The sequence below is a fragment of the Hemitrygon akajei genome, unplaced genomic scaffold (genome assembly GCF_048418815.1).
Source record: "Hemitrygon akajei unplaced genomic scaffold, sHemAka1.3 Scf000061, whole genome shotgun sequence".
In the NCBI taxonomy this organism is placed as follows: Eukaryota; Metazoa; Chordata; class Chondrichthyes; order Myliobatiformes; family Dasyatidae; genus Hemitrygon; species Hemitrygon akajei.
The window spans coordinates 846,383-869,742 of record NW_027331947.1 but is presented as its reverse complement, the minus strand read 5'-3'; the positions used below and the strand labels follow the sequence as shown (position 1 = coordinate 869,742).

Here is a 23,360-nt window from a genome sequence, read left to right as displayed (position 1 = left end):
CGATCTGGTTAAGTAGGTGTTTAGGAGGTATAGGCAACAAGGAACAAATGAGGTACTTGAAGAGTATAGAAATTGTAAGCGAATACTAAAGAAGGAAATCAGGAAGGCAAAAAGAAGACATGAGGTTGCTTTGGCAGATAATGTGAAGGTAAACCCAAAGGGTTTCTACAAGTATATTAAGAGTAAAAGGATAGTGTTGGGCTTGAAATTCTGCCCTGTGTTCGTTTAGGAAGAGAGACAACTTACACCGGAATATTACAAAACGTGGCTTTATTGCAGAATTCGTAACTGGCACAGCGAATCCACGGAGTCGCTGGAGAAGGCGTTCTGTCTTCCCCTTACAATCTGCTCTTATTTATACCCCTTTTCCCCCCAGCACAACCCCCCGTTACATATTAGGTAATATCGGGCACTTGTGTCCATCTTATTGGCCCGCAGCCATATGCTCACGAGTTACCTGTTTGTTTACTGAATCGCGTGACACTAGTAGTTTCGATGTAGCGGGGTCCCCAGTTTCGCTCCCCCTCCCTCGCATTCCAGCCTCCTAACATGTGTGTTACGTGAGCCACTCCTGACCTGTAATGGCAGTCCCGAATTAACCCCAACACTAGTAAAGGACAAAATTGGTCCCCTAGAAGATCAGAGTGGTCGTCTATGTGTGGAGCCTCATGAGATGGGGCGATCTTAAACAGTTTTTTTGCACCAGTATTTACTCAGGAAACTGGCATAGCGTTTATGTAATTACATAAATTATGTAATTTATGTAAAACAAGCAGTAGTATCAGGGAACATATAGAGATTAAAGAGGAGAAGCTGCTTGCTGCCTTACAGCAAATAAAGGTAGATAAATTCCCCCGGGCCTGACATGATATTTCCTTGGACCTTGAGAGAGGCTAATGTAGAAATTGCAGGGGCCCTGGCAGAAAATATTTAAAATGCCGGAGGATTGGAGGGTAGCTCATGTTGTTCCGTTGTTTGAAAAAGGTTCCAAAAGTACACCAGGTAATTACAGGCCAGTAAGCCTGACATCAGTAGTAGGTAAATTATCGGAAGGTGTTCTGAGAGATCAGATATAGAAGGATTTGGAGAGCCAAGGGCTGATTAAAGATAGTCAGCATGGCTTTGTTCATGGTAGATCGTGTTTAATGAATCCTGTAGTGTTTTTCGAGGAGGTTACCAAGAATGCATATGAAGGAAAGGCTGTGGATGTTGTCTACATTGACTTTTGTAAGGCCTTTGACAAGGTCCCACATAAGAGGTTAGTTCTAAAGGTTCAGACACTAGGTATCCATGGAGAGGTTGTAAACTGGATTCGAATTGGCTGTGTTAGAGAAAACAGAGAGTGGTAGTGGATGATTGCTTCTCAGACAGGAGGCCTGTGACCAGTGGTGTGTCTCAGGGATCTGTGCTGGGACCATTGTTGTTTGTTGTCTATATCAATGATCTAGATGATAATGTGATAAATTGGATCAGCAGGTTTGTGGCTGACGCTAAGATGGAGGCGTTGTGGATAGCGAGGAAAGCTTTCAAAGCTTGCAGAGGGATCTGGACCAACTGGAAGAATGGGCCAGAAAATGGCAGATGGGATTTAATGCTGACAAGTGTGAGGTGTTCCATTTTGGAATGACAAATCAAGGTAGGACATACACAATAAACGGTAGAGCACTGAAGAGGGCGGAGGAACAAAGGGATCTGGGAGTTCAGATACATAGGTCCCTGAAAGTGGCGTCACAGGTAAACAGGGTTGTAAAGAAGGCTTTTGGCATCCTGGCATTCATAAATCAAAGTACTGAGTATAGGAGTTGGGATGTTATGGTGAGATTGTATAAGACATTGGTGAGGCCAAATATGGAGTATTGTGTGCAGTTCTGGTCACTGAACTATGGGAAGGATATCAGTAAGGTTGAAAAAGTGCAGAGAAGATTTACTAGGATGTTGCTGGGTCTTCAGGAGTTGAGTTACAGGGAATGATTGAACAGGTTAGGACTTTATTCCTTGGAGCGCAGAAGAATGCGGGGAGATTTCAAAGAGGTTTACAAAACTCTGAGGGGTATAGAGAGGGTAAATGCGAATAGGCTCTTTCCACATACATTAGGAGAGATAAATTACAGGAGGACAGCTTCAGGGTGAAAGGGGAAAGGATTAGAGGGAACTTCTTCATTCAGAGAGTGGTTAGAGTGTGGAATGAGCTGCATCTGATGTGGAAAATGCGGACTCACTCTTAAGCTTTAAGAATAAATTGAATAGATACATGGATGGGAGAGGACTGGAGGTTTATGGACTGGGTGCAGGTCAATGGGACTAGTGGAATAAGGTTTTGGTACAGACTAGAAGGACCGAATGGCTTGTTTTCTGTGCTGTCGTGTTCTATGATTTTATGATTCTATGGGGAGGAGAGTTCCCCCAGGCAAAAGGAGAATATGGATGGGGAAGAGAGTTCCCAAAGGAGGAAGGGGATGGGGAAGTGAGATCCCACAAGAGGAAGGGGGATGGGGAAGAGAGATCCCAAAGGAGGAAGGGGATGGGGAAGAGAGATCCCACTGGAGGAAGGGGGATGGGGAAGAGAGATCCCAAAGGAGGAAGGGGATGGTGAAGCGAGATCATACAGGAGGTTGGGGGATGAGTAGGAGAGATCCCATAGGAGGAAGGGGGATAGGGAAAATGCCACGGGAGGAAGTGGTATGGGGAAGAGTGATCCCACCCGACGTAGGGGATTGGGAAGAGAGATCCCACAGAGGGAAGGGGGATGGGGAAGAGAGATCCCACAGAAGGAAGGGGGATGGGGAAGAGAGATCCCACGAGGGGATAGGGGATGGGGAAGAGAGATCCCACAGAAGGATGGGGGATGGGGAAGAGAGATCCCACCGGATGTAGGGGATTGGGAAGAGAGATCCCACAGAAGGAAGGGGGATGGAGAAGAGAGATCCCACAATAGGATGGGGAATGAGGAAGAGAAATGTACAGGAGGAAGGGAAATGGGGAAGCAAGATCCCACAGGAAGTGGGATGGGAACAGAGCCCCCACAGGGGTCAGGTGGATGGGAGAGAGAGATCCCACAGTAGGAAATGGGATAGGGAAGAGAGATCCCACAGGAAGAAAGGGGTGGGGAGTTTAAATCCCACAGGAGGAAGGGGGATGCGGAAGAGAGATCCAACAGCAGGAAGTTGATGGGGAAGGGAGATCCCACAAATGGAAGTGGGATGGGAACAGAGACACCAGAGGGTGAAAGGGGATGCGGAAGAGAGATCCCACAGGAGCATGGGGGGTGGAGAAGAGAGATTCCACTGTAGTAATGGGGATGAGGAAGAGAGATTCATCAGGAGGAAGGTGTATAGGGAACAGAGAGCCCACAGGAGGAAGGCGTATGGAAATGAGAGATCCCATGGCAGGAAGGGGGATGGGGATGAGAGATCCCACAGCATTAAGGAATGGGGAAGGGAGATCCCACAGGAGGAACGGGGATGGGTAGAGAGAGCCCACGGGAGGAAGGGGTATGGAGAAGAGAGGCCCCACATGAGAAAGTGTGATGGTGAATAGAGATCCCACAGGAGGGAGGTGGATGCTGAGGAGAGATCCAACAGTTGGAAGGAAGGGGGAGTGGGAACAGAGAGCCCAGAGCATGAAAGGGGGATGGGTAAGCAAGATCTCACAGGTGGATTGCTACCCGTGCCACGTGCTAGTGAGGCTAGAAATAGGAAGATAATGCAGCTGAATACGTGGCTGAGGGGATGGTGCATGAGGGAGGGGTACATGTTTCTGGACAATTGGACTTTCTTCCAGGGGAGGTGGGACCAGTTCGAATTGGACAGTTTGCACCTGAACTGGAGGGGACTAACATGCTTGCCGGTAGGTTAGCAAGTTCTGTTCCGGGGGTTTTAAACTAGATTGCGGGGGAGGGGAACCAGAGTGGTAGAGCAGATAGTGAGGTGGAGGAGGATAAGGGTCATGCGAGGACTGCTTGTATAGACAGATATCAAAGGTTTGTACATGATAGAAATGTTCTCAGGTGCATCTATTTCCATACGAGGAGTATTGTAGGTAAGGCAGATGAGTTTAGGGCGTGGATTGGCACATGATGATATCGACATTATTGCTATTAGTAAGACTTGGTTTGCAGGAGGGGCAGGACTGGCAGCTTCATGTTCTGGGTTTCCATTGTGTCAGACGTGATAGAGGGGAGGGATGAAGGGGGGAGAAGTGGCATTACAAGTCAGGGAGATTATCAATGATCCAGATGATAATGTGATAAATTGGATCAGCAGGTTTGTGGATGACACTAAGGTAGAGGCGTTGTGGACAGCGAGGAAAGCTTTCAAAGCTTGCAGAGGGATCTGGACCAACTGGAAGTATGGGCCAGAAAATGGCAGATGGAATTTAATGCAGACAAGTGTGAGGTGTTCCATTTTGGAAGGACAAATCAAGGTAGGACATACACGATAAATGGTAGGGCACTGAAGAGTGCGGAGGAACAAAGGGATCTGTGGGTTTAAATACATAAGTCGCTGAAAGTGGCGTCACAGGTAAACAGGGTTGTAAAGAAGGCTTTTGGCATCCTGGCATTCATAAATCAAAGTATTGGGTAGAGGAGTTGGAATATTATGGTGAGGTTGTAAGACATTGGTAAGGCCAAATTTGGAGTATTGTGTGCAGTTCTGGTCACTGAACTATAGGAAGGATATCAGTAAGGTTGAAAAAGTGCAGAGAAGATTTACTAGGATATTGCCGTGTCTTCAGGAGTTGAGTTACAGGGAAAGATTGAACAGATTATGACTTTATTCCTTGGAGCGCAGAAGAATGCCGGGAGATTTCAAAGAGGTTTACAAAACTCTGAGGGGTATAGAGAGGGTAAATGCGAATAGGCTCTTTCCACATACATTAGGAGAGATAAATTACAAGAGGACTTGGCTTCAGGGTGAAAGGGGAAAGGTTTAGGGGGAAATTCTTCACTGAGAGAGTGGTGAGAGTGAGGAACGAGCTGCCATCTGATGTGGAAAATGTGGACTCACTCTTAAGCTTTAAGAATAAATTGGATATACATGGATGGGAGAGGACTGGAGTGTTATGGACTGGGTGCAGGTCAATGGGACTAGCGGAATAAGGTTTTGGTACAGACTAGAAGAACCGAATGGCTTGTTTTCTGTGCGCTGGTGTTCTATTATTTTATGGTTCTATGGGGAGGAGAGTTCCCACAGACAAAAGGAGAATATGGATGGGGAAGAGAGATCCCAAAGGAGGATGGGGATGGGGAAGTGAGATCCCACAGGAGGAAGGGCGATGGGGAAGAGAGACGTCACATGAGGAAGCGGGATGGGGAAGAGAGATCCCACAGGAGGAAGTGGGATGGGGAAGAGAGATCCCACAGTAGGAAGGGGGATGGGAAAGAGAGATCCCAAAGGAGGAAGAGGATGGGGAAGCGAGATCCCACAGGAGGAAGGGGGATGGGGAAGAGAAGTCCCACAGGAGGAAGGGGGATGGGGAAGAGAGATCGGCCAGGAGGAGGAGGGATGTGGAAGAGAGTTCCCACAGGGGGATGTGGGATTGGGAAGAGAAATCTCACAGGATAAAGGGGGTTGGGGAAGAGAAATTCCACAGGACAATGGGGCATGCCAAAGAGAGATCCGACAGGAAGAAGTCTATGGGGGAGAGAGATCCCACAGGAGGAAAGACTATGGGGAAGAGAGATCCCACAGGAGGAGGGGGGATGGGGAAGAGAGTTCCAACAGCAGGAAGGGATAGGGAAGAGAAATCCATAGAAGGAAGGGGGATTGGGAAGAGAGATCTCACAGGAAGGGGGGGGGGGTGGTGGTGTGGAAAAGACATCCCACAGGCGGATGAGGAAAGAGTAATAGAGAGCCCACAGGAGGAATGGGGATGGGGGCGAGATTCCAAAGAATGGAAGGGGGATTGGGATGAGAGGTCCCACAGGAGGATTCCAAGAGTAAACGATAATCCTACAAGACGAGAGGATGCAGAAATTTTATGTACGAGTGTGTTGGGTCTGAACAGAGACCCAGAGGAGATGCACCCTCGCTCTTTGCGTATCTGGAAGTGAGCAAAGTCACACACGGGGAATGGCAGTGGGAGGACAATCTGACAATGGTATTTCATTCCTTCTCACTGGGACAGTCTGCTGACGGTCTCTTGTCCCTCTCCGGGAAGGGGGTGTGAATCTCTGACCCACCTGCTGCAGTCAGAGTCAGTCTGGGTGTCAGTAACAGTGAGAAGGAACATTGTCAATGGACGTGTCACAGGCAGCGAGAAACACGTCCATTCCTGTGATTTACTACCATTAAACCAATGACCGTTGTTCACTGATCTGATGAAGTCTCCAACATCCCTTCACAAGGATCCACAGAACCCTCCCGTCCTTGGGGAATTAATGACCGATCCCCTGTGCATTTGTCACAATTCTTCACAATCTGATTTACTACAAATTTACTGAAATTCCTTTACATTAAAACAACACAATGGAACATTTTCACAGTTTAGAGTGAGAGAGAAAAATCAAGTTACCTCAGCTCCTGGCACTTGTGCAGCCCGGGTCCCAGCCGCTGGATTCCTTCACACTGAATGTGGCAGTCCTCCAGGTCGAGGTGTTTTATTGTATCACAGAGTCCGATGACATGAGACAGGACCGCGCAGTCAATCGGGGTCAGTGTCATTCTACTGAATGAAAGGGTTTCCACAGATCCCAGTGTGGCCTGAGCCAGTCCACTATTCTGAGACTCAAACAGGTAGTGCAATGTGTTCAGGAGGCTCCTTTTACCAGCTTCACTCTCTGTGTTTCCACTCTGTTGTTTAACCTCCTCCTTCACCCAGTCAATCACCCGGCAGGTTGTTTCATGAGGGAATCGACCCAGAAATTCCTCGAGGCCCCGAGCTGTCATTGGGGAGGAGAGACCAGCAACAAAATGGAGAAATACCTCAAATCGCCCATCTGACGTGTTGTGAGCTTCAGTGAGGAATTTCAGTATATCCCCGGGATGTGGATTCAGGAATTGTGCGACTGCAGCTACAAACTCTTGGATGGTGAGGTGTGGGAATGTGTACACCACACTCTGGGCAGAATCCTCTCTCTCCAAAAGCTCCATCAGGAACCCGGACAGGAACTGGGACGGCTGCAGACTGTAGTTGATCAAATCTCCATCTGTAAACACAATCTTCTTATCATACACTCCTCTGAAGGCCATCTGACCAACCCTGAGTAACACATCACGGGGTCTCTCAATCTCACGGCCGTGGTTTTTCAGGATGTTGTAAGTATAGTAGGAGTACAGTTGAGTGATGGTCTTGGGAACTCGCTGTGGGTCCCTGACTCTTTGTGTGAAGAAGGGGCCCAGTGCCAGAGCGAGGATCCAGCAGTAGGAAGGGTTGTAGCTCATGGTGTACAGGATCTCGTTCTCCTTCACGTGTTTGAAAACAGCTTCCGCCACCGTCTGATCTTCAAAATGTCTGATGAAATATTCCTTCCGTTCATCACCAACAAATCCCAGGATTTCAGCCCAGACACTAATGTCTGCCTTTTCCAATAAATGTAATGCAGTGGGACGGGTGGTCACTAGCACTAAACACTCTGGAAGCAGCTTGCCCTGGATTAAACTGTACACAATGTCCGACACCTTGCACTTGAATTCAGGATCTGTGCATGTGTACTGAGGTTCTGTGTCTCCCCGACTGTCAGCAAAATCAATTTTGTCATTGAATTCGTCCAAACCGTCGAATATAAACAACAATCTCTCTGGGTTCTTCCAGACCTCTCTCAGGATATTCCCAAAGTAAGGATACTGATCCAGAATCAGTTCCTTCAGGTTTATTCTGCAGTTAATGGAGTTTAAATCCCGGAATTTGAAGCTGAAGACAAACTGGAACTGTTGGTATATTTTCCCCGTGGCCCAGTCATAAACAATCTTTTGTACCATTGTTGTTTTCCCAATCCCCGGGACCCCGGCCACTGCTGCTGAATTCCTAGATTTGGATTTACTCTGGGAAAAACTGCTCTGGAACAACTGATCAGTCTGGATTTTTTCCAGCTCTCTGCGGAGATGTTTTTCTCTCCACTCTTCGTGGTCTCTGCCTCTTGACAGCAGCTCATGTTCCACCAGTCTCCGATCTCGAAGTGTAGAAATGACCGTGAGCTCAGCGTATCGATCAACCAGCTGGAAAACCTTCACCTTCTCCCTCATCAGGATTGTGTTCACTCTCAGTTTTTCAGTTTGTGCCCGCAGAGTCTCCTTGTGTTTCTGTTGAACATCTTCCATGGGAACAGAGAACATGGTCACCAAGTTAAATTGCTCAACTGACAAAGAACTTTATAACTGCATTTCAACATTCAGTGTTTGAGATTACATGAATTAATTCAATGTTTCCATGGATACTAAGACAAAAAGTAAAGTTGTGTTCACAGACACCAGAATTGACAGCGATAAATGTCCCAGAAAATGTCCAATACTCATATCCTGTTATTAATTAATTCTGAAGAGAATTTTCCCGATATCCAATTGCAATCCTGACTGCACTTTCTTTAGGACAACATTTGACTATATTTGAAGCATTGTTTACATCATTAGCAGACGATGAACACAAAGGAACTCCAGAGACCAATACAGCTTGGCACCAGAAGTGTCACAGGAGTTTCCAGACCACGTTGAATGCAACCTAAGACTGCCTTAGGGGCTCCAGCTGTAGTAGAAGTGATAGAGGCAGGTTCGGTATTCTCATTTAAAGCAAAATTGGATATGTATATGGACAGGAAAGGAATGGAGGGTTATGGGCTGAGTGCGGGTCAGTGGCACTAGGTGAGAGTAAACGTTCAGCACGGACTCGGAGGGCCAAGATGGCCTGTTTCCGTGCTGTAATTGTTATATGGTTATATTTTTCCCACTGCGTTTACTCCCAAAGTAACAGTGTGAGATCACGGTTTTCCTTCTTCTGGATGAGCTGCCAGTCACGAATGATGAGCCCCAACTACCCGAAGCGACTGGTTGTCAGGTGGCAGTAACCGGCATTTGCCCTTTCTCCTATCAGAAAAAATGCCTCTGCCAAGCTTAGTAGCTATGTCACACATGAAGGCCAGGAGCTGGAACTGATTGTCAGAGGCTGTTTGAGTTGCACGCCACTGGAGCATTTAATAGGTCGTGGGAGTGTTTCCCCACTACCACCCCTGGGTGTAACAATCTTAAGCAACCAAGCAGCTCTGTGTTATTGACAATAATAACTTGGCAAATTGGGTTATTATAGTCACATGTACCAAGGTACAATGAAGACTCTTATGCACGCGATCAAAATAGGTCATTACATCACATCGGTGCAATGAGGTCCTACAAGGAAAAACGGAACAGAATAGTGCAGGGAAACAGTGTTTCAGTTGCTGAGAAAATACAGTGCAGGCAGACTATAAGGTACAAGGCCAAAGAATCATTGGCAGGTCAGATTTTTTTTTAGTTTTTGAACTATTTTCCTAAACTGTAGAATTCAACACTTAAAAAAATGGTGCAGTACTGCACAAAATTCTGAGGCAGATATATATAACTAGGGAGACCAAGACTTCTGCAAGTACTGTGTAAGGGATGTAGACTCTGTTAGTCACTTTTAAGCACAAGCGTAAAACATTTTTTTAAGAATTTGAACCTTGCTTGTAATTGATATTATTTTGTCTTTTATTTTCTAGTTTGCACTTTATCCCATTGTAACACAGTTTGAACGACATCGTCCTGATAAAAACTGCTTTATAAATAACAGTATTACTTTTTATTTTTTCTTAACTGGCAAATCCTGAGGTACGGGCAAATCCAAGCACACTCATTGTGATAGGAAATTTCAGATTACTCTCATGACGTATACTATTGTAGCTTTCGGAAGATTAACATGAACATTGCTGTGTGGAGCTAATTCATTAATACTATCGTGTAGTGCTTTTTGAATGATACCAGTTGTCGATATTATTATCGGGAATATAACATGTTCATGTTCCACAGTCTTTCAACTTCCTCTTTTAATTCGGCATATTTCTGAAGTTTTTCATTAATTGATATCTGTAATTTATGTGTGTTTGGAATGGCTATATCTATTTAAAAAAGTTGTTATTGCTAGTTTGTCCGGTACAATTATAGCTGGACAGTTATTATGAATTGTCCTATCTGTAATAATTGATCGGTCACAGTTGGATTTGTCGGACTCTAACTCTAAAAGTGCAGCATGCTTGTATTTACAATGAGGGATGGTTTTTTTCATCAGCTGTGGTTTAAGCAAGATTTTTATGAAAGTTATCTACCACTTGATAGTGCAGTACTCAGATTGAGTAAAACTACCGCAGGATCCTGTAATGTGTTCAATTCTTTCTGGCTTCTTTTGTAATTTTCAGCATTTATCATCTTGAACCTGTTGCCCTTTATTCTTTATTATTGATAACTAGATGTGTTAACCACCTGGTCCTGTATGCTCCCTTCTGTTTCTGGGAAGAGGTCTCCATCTCTGAGCCAGGTGCTTGACACTTCCTTGTCAACATCTAGTGCGCTCAGATCCTGGGGATGTCTTCCGTGGGGAGTCAGACTCTTCCACTCTTCCAAGGTTAACGTTCTTCTATTATGATCGTTTCTTCATTTTTATGGGTTATGCTTTCATTTGCATTCAGTGATGTGTACCCCTTATCAGAATTGCATATGCTTGTACGGAGTGCTGAATCCTGCTTGCGTTGATAAAAATATATCATTAGAGCTAATTGTGGATTTCAGAAAGGGTAAGATGAGGGAACCCAACACACCAATCCTCACAGAGGGATCTGAAGTGGAGAGTGTGGGCAATTTCAAATTCTTGGCTGCCAATATCTTCGAGTATCTGACCTGGACCCAATATATGGATGCAGCCACAAAGAAACTACAACAGTGGCTATATTTCATCAGGAGTTTCCAACATCACTCGAATATTTCTACATTTGTAACTTGGAGAGCATTGTAACTGGCTGCATCACTGTCTGGTTCATGGGGACTACTGTACAGGATCGGAGTAAAGCGCATACTCAACGGTTCAGAAACTTCTCCTCTGCCATCTAGTTTCTGAATGGACAAACAACCCATCGATAGTGACTCACTAATCTCTTTTTTATTTCTATTTCTGCACACTTATTTACAGAATCACACAGACATGCATAGCTATACTGTATATGCTTTCTTTGGAAATTAGTTCCATTATTTGAATTAATTGTTTTAGCTCCACTGATGCAAGAGCAAATCATTTCCAATCATCCCTGTATAGTTGTGTCAAGGTATAATTCGTTTGTTTTTTTTTTCTAAATTGATACCTGATTTTTGTCTGTTTCAGGAAATTCAAGAGTGGGTTTAACGCCAGACAAAACCATAGTGGGCTTAGTGTGTCACTCTGGAAAATGTCTCCATTTATTTTGGTAACAGTGGTTCTTCCGTTGTTCTTGTTAATAGGGCATTTATTGTACTAAATTAGATGTTGTAGAAATTTCACAAGTATTGGATGCATCTTATATAATATTGAAACCTCTTAACCATGTTACAGACAGAATCAAATAGTTTTTGATAGACAATATAACACTGAGAGATTTCTACACTCCCCAGTGCTCGATAGATACATAATCTATTATCAGTTGCTCCTTAAATCTGTTCATACACTGAGTGTATTCTTTCTGCTCTTCTGTAAGTATATTGTGGTTATCTAAGTGAGTGGTTATTAGTTACGATCTGCACGATGTTACAATTTTATATATATCTTATCATTGAGAGCCAATCATAACATAGAAGGTAATCATTCAGTAGTCTTATAAATGCAGAATTAAAGCTGTCCTTGAGGCTGGTGGTACATACCTTCAGCCTTTTATATCTTCTGCCCCATGGGAATATGAAAGAGAGCCTGTTTGAGCTGCTTTGGGGTTCAGCAGCAAGGCTTTGGGCGGGGTTAGCGTCTTGCCAACTTGATGGAGTTCTTCCAGGAGGTGACAAAGGTGATGGATGAAGTTACACATGGAGATCTTTTACTTGGATATTAGTCGGGTGTTTGACAAGGTCCCACATGGAATCCTTATACAGAAAATTAACATGCTTGAGTACTGTGTGAATTGTCCTGGCTGGAGGTAACCCACACTGGGAGAAATTTCTTTCACTGGTGGGTGGTGAATCCGTGAAATTATTGTCATAGACAGCTGAAGACGACAAGTCATTGGGTATATTTAAAATGCAGGTCGATAGGTTCTTGATTTGGAAAAGCATCAGCTTTTACTGGGAGAAGGCAGAATAATGGGTTTGAGAGGATTTGCGGAGCAAATTCACTGAGCCAATCGGCGATTTTACTCCTGGATCCTATGGTTTTAGGGAGCATCTGGAGTATTGTATTCACTTCTGATTTCCAGCTTTTGGAAGGATTGGAGAGGGTGCAGAACAGGTTCATCAGGGTGTTGCCTGGATTCGGTGACATGTACTACAAGGAGGGGTTTGATAAACTTGGTTTGTTTACTCTGCAGTTAGAATAGAGATTTGACTGAGGTGTACAATTTTGATAGATAAGAGTTTGGATTGACAGCCTGCATTTTGTTTGTTTGGCAGGTGGTGACTAGTGGGGTGCCACAGGGCTCGGTATTGGGACCACAGCTGTTTACCATTTACATCAACGATTTAAATGAAGGCATTGAGAATAACATCAGCAAGTTTTCTGATGATACTAAGCTGGGTGGCAGTGTGACGTGATGAGGATGTTAGGAGAATTCAGGGTGACTTGGATAGGCTGAGTGAGTGGGCAGATACTTGGCAGATGACGTTTAATGTGAATAAGTGTGAGGTTATCCACTTTGGAAGTAAGAACAGGAAGGCAGATTATAATCTGAACGGTGTAGAGTTAGGCAAGGGAGAAATACAAAGAGATCTAGGAGTACTTGTTCATCAGTCACTGAAGGTGAATGAGCAAGTGCAGCAGGCAGTGAAGAAGGCTAATGGAATGTTGGCCTTTATTACAAAGCGAATTGAGTACAAGAGCAAGGAAATCCTTTTGCATTTGTACAGGGCCCTGGTGAGACGACACCTGCAGTATTGTGTACAGTTTTGGTCTCCAGGGTTAAGGAAGGACATCCTGGCTGTAGAGGAAGTGCAGCATAGATTCACGAGGTTAATCCCTGGGATGTCCGGACTGTCTTACGCAGAGAGGTTAGAGAGACTGGGCTTGTACACGCTGGAATTCAGGAGATTGAGAGGGAATCTGATTGCAACATATAAGATTATTAAGGGATTGGACAAGATAGAGGCAGGAAATATGTTCCAGATGCTGGGAGAGTCCAGTACCAGAGGGCATGGTTTGAGAATAAGGGGTAGGTCATTTAAGACAGAGTTAAGGAATGCACTGCCTCGGAAGGCAGTGGAGGCCAATTCTCTGGATGCTCTCAAGAAGGAGCTAGATAGGTATCATGGATAGGGGAATCAAGGGATATGGGGACAAGGCAGGTACCGGGTATTGATAGTAGATGATCAGCCATGATCTCAGAATGGCGGTGCAGGCTTGAAGGGCCGAATAGTCTACTTCTGCACCTATTGTCTATTGTCTATTGTTATTTTTTTTACATAAGGCTGATGTCTAATACCAGAAGGCATTTGGTTGAGGTGAGATGGTGTAAATTTACAGCAATTGTGGTAAGTTTTTTCACAGAGTTGTGGGTGCATGGAAGTTACTGTCTGGGTCATGTCGGTGGCAAATATGTTATAGATGCTGCTAGATATACATGAATGTGCAGGAAGTGCAAGGATATGGTCAATTATATAAGAAAGGATTCCAAAGTATCCAAAGTATTTTTTTTCTTTCCCAGATGACTGCTGGAAAATGATGTTGTAGTTGCAGTAACGGGTGAAAAGGAAATGCCAGAGAAACTCTGTGGAAGTCACGAGCGGAATTACAAAAGGTAAAGAATATCAGCAAACAGAAGTGTGTGTAGTGCTATTTCAAAGGAAAAGGAGCTTGGAATATGAAAGGTCTGAAGATAGAAAAATCACCTGGACTGGGTCATACAGTGTATCAGGAGCCTGTCTGGGGTGTGTGGGAATTCCCAGAGCATGAGGACCTGGAGTGAAGACTTCAGCAGTACCAACAGCTGGATTAAGACAAAAATACAATGTAGAATATTCAGGCTGCAAAGAGAGATTCTCTGAATTGTAACCTGAATCCAGAGATCGGCGAATGATTAATGGTGAATTTTGATTCTGAGGTTTTGCCAAGTCACAGACTAACATTTGAAATGTGGTTTGAACTGCACATTTCATCACTCACCTATCAGTTGAGTGGGTAACTCAGATAACCCTTGGCCGATGTTCATGTATTCCTGTGGATCAGGACCTGTTTAAATATAAAACAAAATCCATGGAAACAGAGCTAAAATAATTAAAATAACTGAAATGTTTATTTCAATGTGTCTTTGTGTTCAGTGCGTGGTTTTAACATACCAAGTTCCTGTATTTCCCTCAGTATTCTGTCCAGCTTCGGTAACTCAGTCCTCCATGTCACAAAGGATTCCCACATCGCCCTCCAGGCCCGGGAGCCTTTGCCCATCACCAAACTGAGGAAGAGTCTGGAACTCTCTGCCCGGTTTCCCTTCTCTGTCAGTTCAGTGACTTTCTATAAAAAGGAAACAATGAAGTTATTGTGGAGCAGACAGACAGACGTGGAGAATGTGCAGGAAAATATCTGTTCATGGCCCCAGTAGCTTCAGAACAGTTGCAGTCACTGGGCTGCTGCCTCATCCGCCCTGGGTTCAGTCATCAACAGAGAAACAGTAACTGAAGGAAATTCTAAATCAATATTGTGAAAGAATAAGGATTTCCAAATACCCTAGAGTATATTCAACGTAATTAACTTATTTGTCCATCAATGTGCAACATTACATCAAAAAGATGTGACAACAAGAACGGAAGAGAGGGGAGAGCGAGAGAGCAAAAATGGGTGGCAGGGATCACTGAATCATCGTTGAAAGAAGATCATATTTGAGTGCTTATACCCAAGGATAAATAGTTAATCAAAAGGACAGGCGGGTAAGTGAAAGGGTTGGGTTGATTTTGATCTCATAGAAAAATAAATGTCCTTATAAAGAGGTGGTAGCGGAATGGACGATGTAGATGTTAAGAAACTGCATAGGAAAAATGACCCTGATGGAACAGTAACCAGGATGTGGGCTACAAATTCCAGTGGGAGAGAGAAGAGGCATGTAAAGAGCTCAGTGTTAAAATAGTCAATGGGGAATTTCAATACGCAGGTAGCTTTGGAAAATCAGTTCAGTGCTGAATCCCAAGTGAGGGAATTTACAGAATGCTTATGAGATGGCTTTTGAGAGAAGCCTATGGTTGAGCCCACTCTAGGAAAGGCGGATCTGGATTCGATGTTGTGTATTGCACCAGATTTGATTGGGGAGCTTCAGCTAAATAAACCCTTAAGAGGCAATGATCATAAAATAGCAGAACCCACACTGCAGTTTGAGAGGGAGAAGGTTTAAGTTAGATGTATCCGTATTACAGTGGAATAAAGGAATTACAGAGGAATGAGAAAGGAGCTGGGCAAAATAAATTGGAAGAGGACACTAGCAGAGGCAACAGCAAAGCAGGGATAGATGAGGATTCTGGGAGTGATTCGGAAGGCGCAGGTAGAGGTGGATAATTGCAAAGATGAAAAATTATACCAGAGGGAGGATGACCAACCGTGGTTGACGAGGGAGTCAACGCAGCACAAAGGCAAATGAGAGGACACAGAATATAGAAAAAGATATAGAGGAAAGCTTTTACTAAACAGCCGAAAGCAACTAAAAAGCCGTAAGTAGAGAAAATATGAAATATGAAGTAGGTTAGCTGCTAATGTAAAATAGCTCACCAAAAGGTTTGTCTGATATTTATGCTCTTTTCGGACAACCCATTGATTTTTGGGGTCATAAGACATCAGTGGTAGTTCATGTCGAACCAATTTTAAAGTTTTTCCAGGGAGTTACGGGAAAGTTGATGAATCGAAGGAATTGGGTGTTGTCGAAGGAATGCACGGCACTTGACAAGGTACAGCACAGGAGGGTGGACAAGAAACTTCAGTTGCTCAGCATGCAAATTAAAGTGGTAAATTGGATTTGACTTTGGATTTTTGGAAGAAGACAGAAAGGTTATAGACTGTTGAATCTCTGACTGGGAGTTTTTAATTCGTGCTGTGCCACAGGGATTGGTGCTGGGTCCGTTGTTGTTGGTCATCTATATCAACGACCTGGATGAAAATGTGGTCAATTGGATCAGCAAATTTGCAGATGACGACAAGAGTGGAGACGTGTAGTGGAGAGTGAGGAAGGCTACCAAATCTTGCAGTGGTGTCTAAACCAGCTGAGAAATGGGCTGAAAAATGACCGATGCAATTTAATGCAGACAAGTGCGACGTGTTGCACTTTGGAAGGACTAAGCAGGGTCAATCTTAGACAGTGAGGATTGTGGTAGAACAAAGTGAACTTGGAATACAGGTCCATAATTCATTAAAAGTGGCAGCAAAGGTAGATACACACACAAAATGCTGGTGGAACGCAGCAGGCCAGGCAACATCTATAGGGAGAAGCGCTGTCGACGTTTTGGGCCGAGACCCTTCGTTAGGACTAACTGAAAGGAAAGATAGTAAGTGATTTGAAAGTAGGAGGGGGAGTGAAAATGCGAAATGATAGGAGAAGACCGGAGGGGGTGTGGTGAAGCTGAGAGCCAGAAAGGTGATAGGCAAAAGGAATACAGAGCTGGAGAAGGGAAAGGATCATGGGATGGGAGGCCCAGGGAGAAAGAAAGGGGAGGGGAGCACAGATCAAGATGGAGAACAGGCAGAGTAATGGCCAGAATGAGATAAAAAAAAGAAGGGGGAGAAAACTAAATATCTCAGAGATGGGGTAAGAAGGGGAGGAGGGGCATTAATGGAAGTTAGAGAAGTCAATGTTCACGCCATCAGTTTGGAGGCTCCACAGCCGATACATAAGGCGTTGTTCCTCCAACATGAATGTGGCTTCATCTTGACAGTAAAAGAGGACATGGATAGACATATCAGAATGGGAATGGGACGTGGAATTGAAATGTGTGGCCACTGGGAGATCCTGCTTTCTCGGGCGGACGGAGCATAGGTGTTCAGCGAAATGGTCTCCCAGTCTGCGTCGGGTCTCACCAATATATAAAAGGCCACACTGGGAGCACCGGACGCAGTTTACCACACCAGCTGACTGACAGGTGAAGTGTCACCTCACCTGGAAGGACTGTCTGGGGCCCTGAATGGTGGTGAGGGAGGAAGTGTAAGGGCAGGTGTAGCACTTGTTCCGTTTACAAGGATAAGTGCCAGGAGGGAGATTGGTGGGAAAGGATGGCGGGGGGTGACGAGTAGACAAGGGAGTCGCGTAGGGAGCGATCTCTGCGAAAAGCAGAAGGGGGTGGGAGGGAAGGATGTGCTTGGTAGTGGGATCCCATTGGAGGTGGCGGAGATTACGGAGAATTATATGTTGGACCCGTTGGAGGTGCGGAAGTTACTTTCCAGCCCCCCCTTGCAAAAACCTACACCCTGTCAGTGGCCACACATTTCAATTCCACGTCCCATTCCCATTCTGATATGTCCATATAACCATATAACATTATAACAATTACAGCACGGAAACAGGCCATTTCGGCCGTTCTAGTCCATGCCGAATGCTTACTCTCACCTAGTCCCACTGACCTGCACTCAGCCCATAACCCTCTATTCCTTTCCTGTCCATATACTGATCCAATTTTACTTCAAATGACAATACCGAACCTGACTCTACCACTTCTGCTGGAAGCTCATTCCACACACCTACCACTCTCTGAGTAAAGAAATTCCCCCTCGTGTTACCCTTAAACTGTTGCTCCCTAACTCTCAACTCATGTCCTCTTGTTTGAATCTCCCCTGCACTCAATGGAAAAAGCCTATCCATGTCAACTCTATCTATCCCCCTCATAATTTTAAATACCTCTATCAAGTCCCCCCTCAAACTTCTACGCTCCAAAGAATAATGACTTGTTCAACCTTTCCCTGTAACTTAGGTGCTGAAACCTAGGTAACATTCTAGTAAATCTTCTCTGTACTCTCTCTATTTTGTTGACATCTTTCCTATAATTTGGTGACCAGAACTGTACACAATACTCCAAATTCGTCCTTACCAATGCCTTGTATAATTTTAACATTACATCCCAACACCTATACTCAATGCTCTGATATATAAAGGCCAGCATACCAAAAGCTTTCTTTACTGCCCTATCCACATGAGATTCCACCTTCAGAGAACTATGCACCACTATTCCTCGATCACTCTCTTATACTGCATTCTTCAACACCCTACCATTTACCATGTATGTCCTATTTGGATTATTCCTACCAAAATGTAGCATCTCACACTTATCAGCATTAAACTCCATCTGCCATCGTTCAGCCCACTGTTCTAACTGGCCTAAATCTCTCTGCAAGCTTTGAAAACCTACTTCACTATCCACAACGCCACCTACCTTAGTATCATTTGCATACCTATTAATCCAACTTCCCAACCCATCATCCAGATCATTAATGTATATGACAAACAACACTGAACCCAGTACAGATCCCTGAGGCACACCACTAGTCACCGGCCTCCAACCTGACAAACAGTTATCCACCACATACAAACAAGCTGGATGAATTCAGCAAGTCGGGCAGCATCTGTTGCAATGAACAGTCAACGTTCCGGACCGAAACTGTTGATATGTGTTGATTTGATCACAGCATCTGCAGCATACTGTGTTTAGTTACCCACCACTACTCTCTGGCATCTCCCATCCAGCCACTGCTGAATCCATTTTACTACTTCAATATTAATACCTAACGATTGAACCTTCCTAACTAACCTTCCATGCGGAACCTTGTCAAAGGCCTTACTGAAGTCCATATAGACATCATCCACTGCTTTACCCTTGTCAACTTTACTTATAACCTGTTCAAGAAATGCAATAAGATTTGTCAAACATGATTTTCCCCGCACAAATCCATGCTGACTGTTCCTAATCAGACCCTGTCTATCCAGGTAATTATATATACCATCTCTAAGAATACTTTCCATTAATTTACCCACCATTGAGGTCACATTGACAGGCCAATAATTGCTAGGTTTATTCTTAACACCATTTATAAATAATGGAACCACATGAGCAATATGCCAATCCTCCAGCACCATCCCCGTTTCCAATGTCATTTGAAATATTTCTGTCAGAGCCCCTGCTATTTCTACACTAACTTCCCTCAAGGTCCTAGGGAATATCCTGTCTGGACAAGGAGATTTATCCACTTTTATATTCTTTAAAAGATCCAGTACTTCCTCCCTTTTAATCGTCATAGTTTCCATAACTTCCCTGCTTGATTCCCTTACTTCCACAATTCAATATCCTTCTCCTTAGTGAATACCGAAGAAAAGAAGTTGTTCAAAACCTCCCACAACTCTTTCGGCTTCACAAATAGCTGTCCACTCTGATTCTGTAAGGGACCAATTTTATCCCTCACTATCCTTTTGCTATTAATATAACTGTAGAAACCCTTCAGATTTATGTTCACCTTACTTGCCAAGGCAACCTTGTATCTTCTTTTAGCTTATCTAATTTCTTTCTTAAGATTCTTCTTACATTCTTTATATTCCTCGAGCACCTCATTTACTCCATGCTCCCTTTATTTATTGTAGATATCTCTCTTTTTTCTAACCAAGTTTCCAATATCCCTTAAAAACCATGGCTATCTCAAAGTTTTAACCTTTCCTTTCAACCTAACAGGAACATAAAGATTCTGTACCCTCAGAATTTTACCTTTAAATGACTTCCATTTCTGTATGATATCCTTCCCATGAAACAAATTGTCCCAAATCCAATCCTTCTAAATCCTTTTGCATCTCCTCAAATTAGCCTTTCTCCAAACTAAAATCTCTACCCTGGGTCCAGTCCTATCCTTCTCCAAATTATATTGAAGCTAATGGCATTTTGATCACTGGGCTCGAAGTGTTCCCCAACACATACCTCCGTCACTTGACCTATTTCGTTCCGTAACGACACACCTTCACTCTGCGGGTGTTGAGAGTGTAGAACGAGCTAGCAGCGCAAGTGGTACAAGCGGTTAAGAGAAGTCTGGATAGGTACATGAATGATAAGGGTATAGAGCGCCATGGCCTGGTGCAGGTCAATGGGAATAGGCAGTTTCAGTAGCCCAGCATGGAATAGATGGACCAAAGGGCCTGTTTCTGTGCTGTACTTTGCTATGACTATGACAAGTCAGCCACTTATTGTTTGGGAGCTCAGGTGGAGATCAGACCAGCTGTGGTTAGCAGGTTTCCCTCCCTCAAGTCCGGCAGTGAACCCAGTTGGCCCAATTTACAATATCACAGTTTCATATTCATGCTGAATTAACGACTTGAGAGGAATTGACCGACGGCTCTGATAAGATGAAAAAATTAGTTTTGGACTGGATGCCTGTTCAACAGTCCAGATATGCAGTCACTGCTCTTATATCGCATTGATAAATACAGCAGGTGTGAGAGGAAAAGGTGAAGCTGAACCTGCAGTTCCCACTGCTCCCCACCTTAACAGCTGAAACCAGATCTGCTGGAGACAAGTCAGAGATCAAAGTCTCCATTCCCATGTCGAACTCCTAGAACGTGCAGGAGATTAATATCGATCACTATTCCCTCTGATACCAGAAGCTCAGTGACGATACACTAGATACACGCACTGTGAGGGTCCGGCCCTAAATCCACATTCCGGTTCACGGTCCGGTCCACGGACTCCGGACTCCGGGTCCACCGACTGTCCCTCATTTCCGATTGGACTCAAGCATTTGCACCCGATGCTCATCTTGTTGGCTGGGAATAAAAGTGGCTCTGGGATTGAGAGTAGTTGGGGGGTTATCCTGTCAGTCTCTGCTTGGTGTACCCCACTGGTGGAAGGCGAGTTCTTTCACTGAGTTATGGATTTGACTGTTCTGTAGCCCGCTGAGTTTACCGGCCACCTCAAGTCTTGAAGCCACCTCAGACCAAGCTTCCTTCCTTTCCCTTGCATCCGTCGGGTAAGTCAGGCTGTTTGCCGTTGCCCGGCGGTTGGTTCTGTGCCTTCCTGTTCCTTGTCTCCGTCGGGTTGTGTCCCGCATCCTGCTCAGGAGTCCCGCGGCCCGCCCAGGAGGCTAGCTCCAAGAAGCCAAGACTCTGGCCCGTTCTGTACCTTCCTGTTCCTTGTCTCTGTCTGGTTGTGTCCCGCGTCCTGCTCAGGAGTCCCGTGGCCCGCCCAGGAGGCTATCTCCAAGAACCCAAGACTCTGGCCTTGAGCAACCCAAGAATCCAGACTCGAGCTACCCAAGCCTCCAAGCACTCCAAGTCTCCAGAGAACCCAAGGCTCTAGCCTGGAGCTACCCAAGCCTCCAAGCACTCCAAATCCACCAGGAACCCAATTTCCATCGGGATCAATAAAGTATGTCTGTCTGTCTGTCTCCATGAACTCCAGGAACCCAAGTACCCAAGGTCTCCAAGTCTCCATGGACATCAGGAACACAAGTCTCCAAGATTCCCAAGCACCCAGGACTGTAGCCTCATTCTACCTGAGCCTCCAAGAACCCCAAGCCTCCAAGATCTCCACGAAAGCCACGAACTGCGGCCTGTCCCGTCCCTTAGCTTTGTTCCACCCTGTTCCTAGTACTTCAGTGTCAATATTTGGGTCCCATCTCAACGCTCCCCCTTATGACACTCACCTCATTTTCTTCTCTACTGAAATGACCCTCCTTTGTCAACATCCAACCGAGTCTTTCAACCTTTTCTTCAATCGCTTGTTTGAGTCTGTCCCTGTAGAACTTTGTCAGTTGGTACAGTCGATACTCGCCCCCCTCTGCCAGGAGGTCAGAGATTGTAAACTCTGGCTCTGCGAATATAAAAAGAGAATGTCGTCACAGACTCAAATATCGCTTGTCTCCACTGCTCTCACCCAACTCAACAAACCAGTCATGTCTTGAATCTTAGTGTTCACCTGCTTTCAGCTGGAAACACGGATTTTGCCCTAATCTCCAACATTGCCCTTAAAACAGACCCATCAATGCGCTGGGCCAGTCGTTAACAGGAGGACCACATTCACTAGAAACCTGTCTCTCCCACTGTCCCACCCACTCACCAATTTCAGTTTAAGATGAGCAATAAATGTTGGGACTGTCAATGATAGTCACTTCCCAGAGATACTCTCTCCATCCTGGCGAATACATCTCCCATAACTCATGTCCTGGAAATACTCTCTTATCCGGATAGCTGCATTTCCTCCGATACACATCCTGGAAATCATCAGAGCAGGGAAAACATTTCCTGTAGTGGGGTAACGGGTGCCCACTACAGCACATGCACCACACCCACACATTTCCCCTCTCTGACCAACCCTCCAAGAAAGAAACACATTTACCCGCCTTCCTACCTCATTCTGTGAACACATCACCCTCACATTTCACTCACCCGCTCCTTGTTGGAGACTTGACAATTCCATGTTCAATGAGCTTCCGAGCTGACAGGCAGTCACCTCACTTGTGCTGGTTCCAGGGTCCTGATCGGTGTCTCTGACGTCACTGTCTCTGGACTGACTTTGCTTCACTTCCGCTGCGGCCGAACCACATTCCATTGGGACATTGCTCTCAATCTGACCCTGCTTTGGCACCTTGCTCCCCGTGTCCCGATCATCTTCCCTTAGTGATTTGCCTGGTAAAAACTGCTTGAGTACTTTCCGTGCCCGATTTAATTTCCCACCTGAAGTAAATGATGAATAGCAGGTTTAGAGTGATTTATACTCGAACAAAGATTCACAATGGGTGTCTGCAATGGAGCTGAGATGCCAGCTGACCAGATTTGGAGTGGGACTGTGCTGGTGAATGTGAGCCACACTTCCTGCCAGGTGACCATCCCGATAAGCCACTCTCAGAAAAGAACTGGATAGATACAGTAATAGTGATAAACGACTACGCATTAGTTGAAAACACTGATAACCAGCGGTCATTAATGGAACGGCATCAGGTGAAAGCGGGAATTATCAATGGGGTTACCTCCCACAGACATAAATCTCCCTGGATCACAAACTGTGCAGTCACCTGTGTCACTCACAGACAAGCCACTGGGTTACTCATGGTCCGATCCTCTAGATCACACGTTCTCTGTTTGCTTTGTCACAAACTGTCTTGTCCCCTGGGTCACAGACTGACCACTGCCTTGAGACGAACAATGTCCAGTCCCCTGGGTTACAGACTGACCATAACCTTGAAGCCCATGATGCCTGGTCCCAGGGTCCCATCCCATCTCTTGGATGATGATTGTCAGGTAATAACTGTACAAGTCATTG

General features: G+C 45.0%; 1 protein-coding gene across 1 annotated transcript in view; it reads right to left on the bottom strand.

The window, feature by feature from the left end:
- LOC140721776 (NACHT, LRR and PYD domains-containing protein 3-like) overlaps positions 1-23,360 on the bottom strand; it is a 79,912-nt gene that overhangs the window by 11,283 nt on the left and 45,269 nt on the right. Inside the window, exons 5-9 of the mRNA XM_073036572.1 lie at positions 22,487-22,774; positions 21,745-21,911; positions 14,442-14,613; positions 14,269-14,334; positions 6,514-8,251 (exon numbers count right to left, since the gene is read on the bottom strand). Coding sequence (XP_072892673.1) covers positions 6,514-8,251; positions 14,269-14,334; positions 14,442-14,613; positions 21,745-21,911; positions 22,487-22,774 — 2,431 coding nt within the window. The remainder of the gene's footprint in view (positions 1-6,513; positions 8,252-14,268; positions 14,335-14,441; positions 14,614-21,744; positions 21,912-22,486; positions 22,775-23,360) is intronic.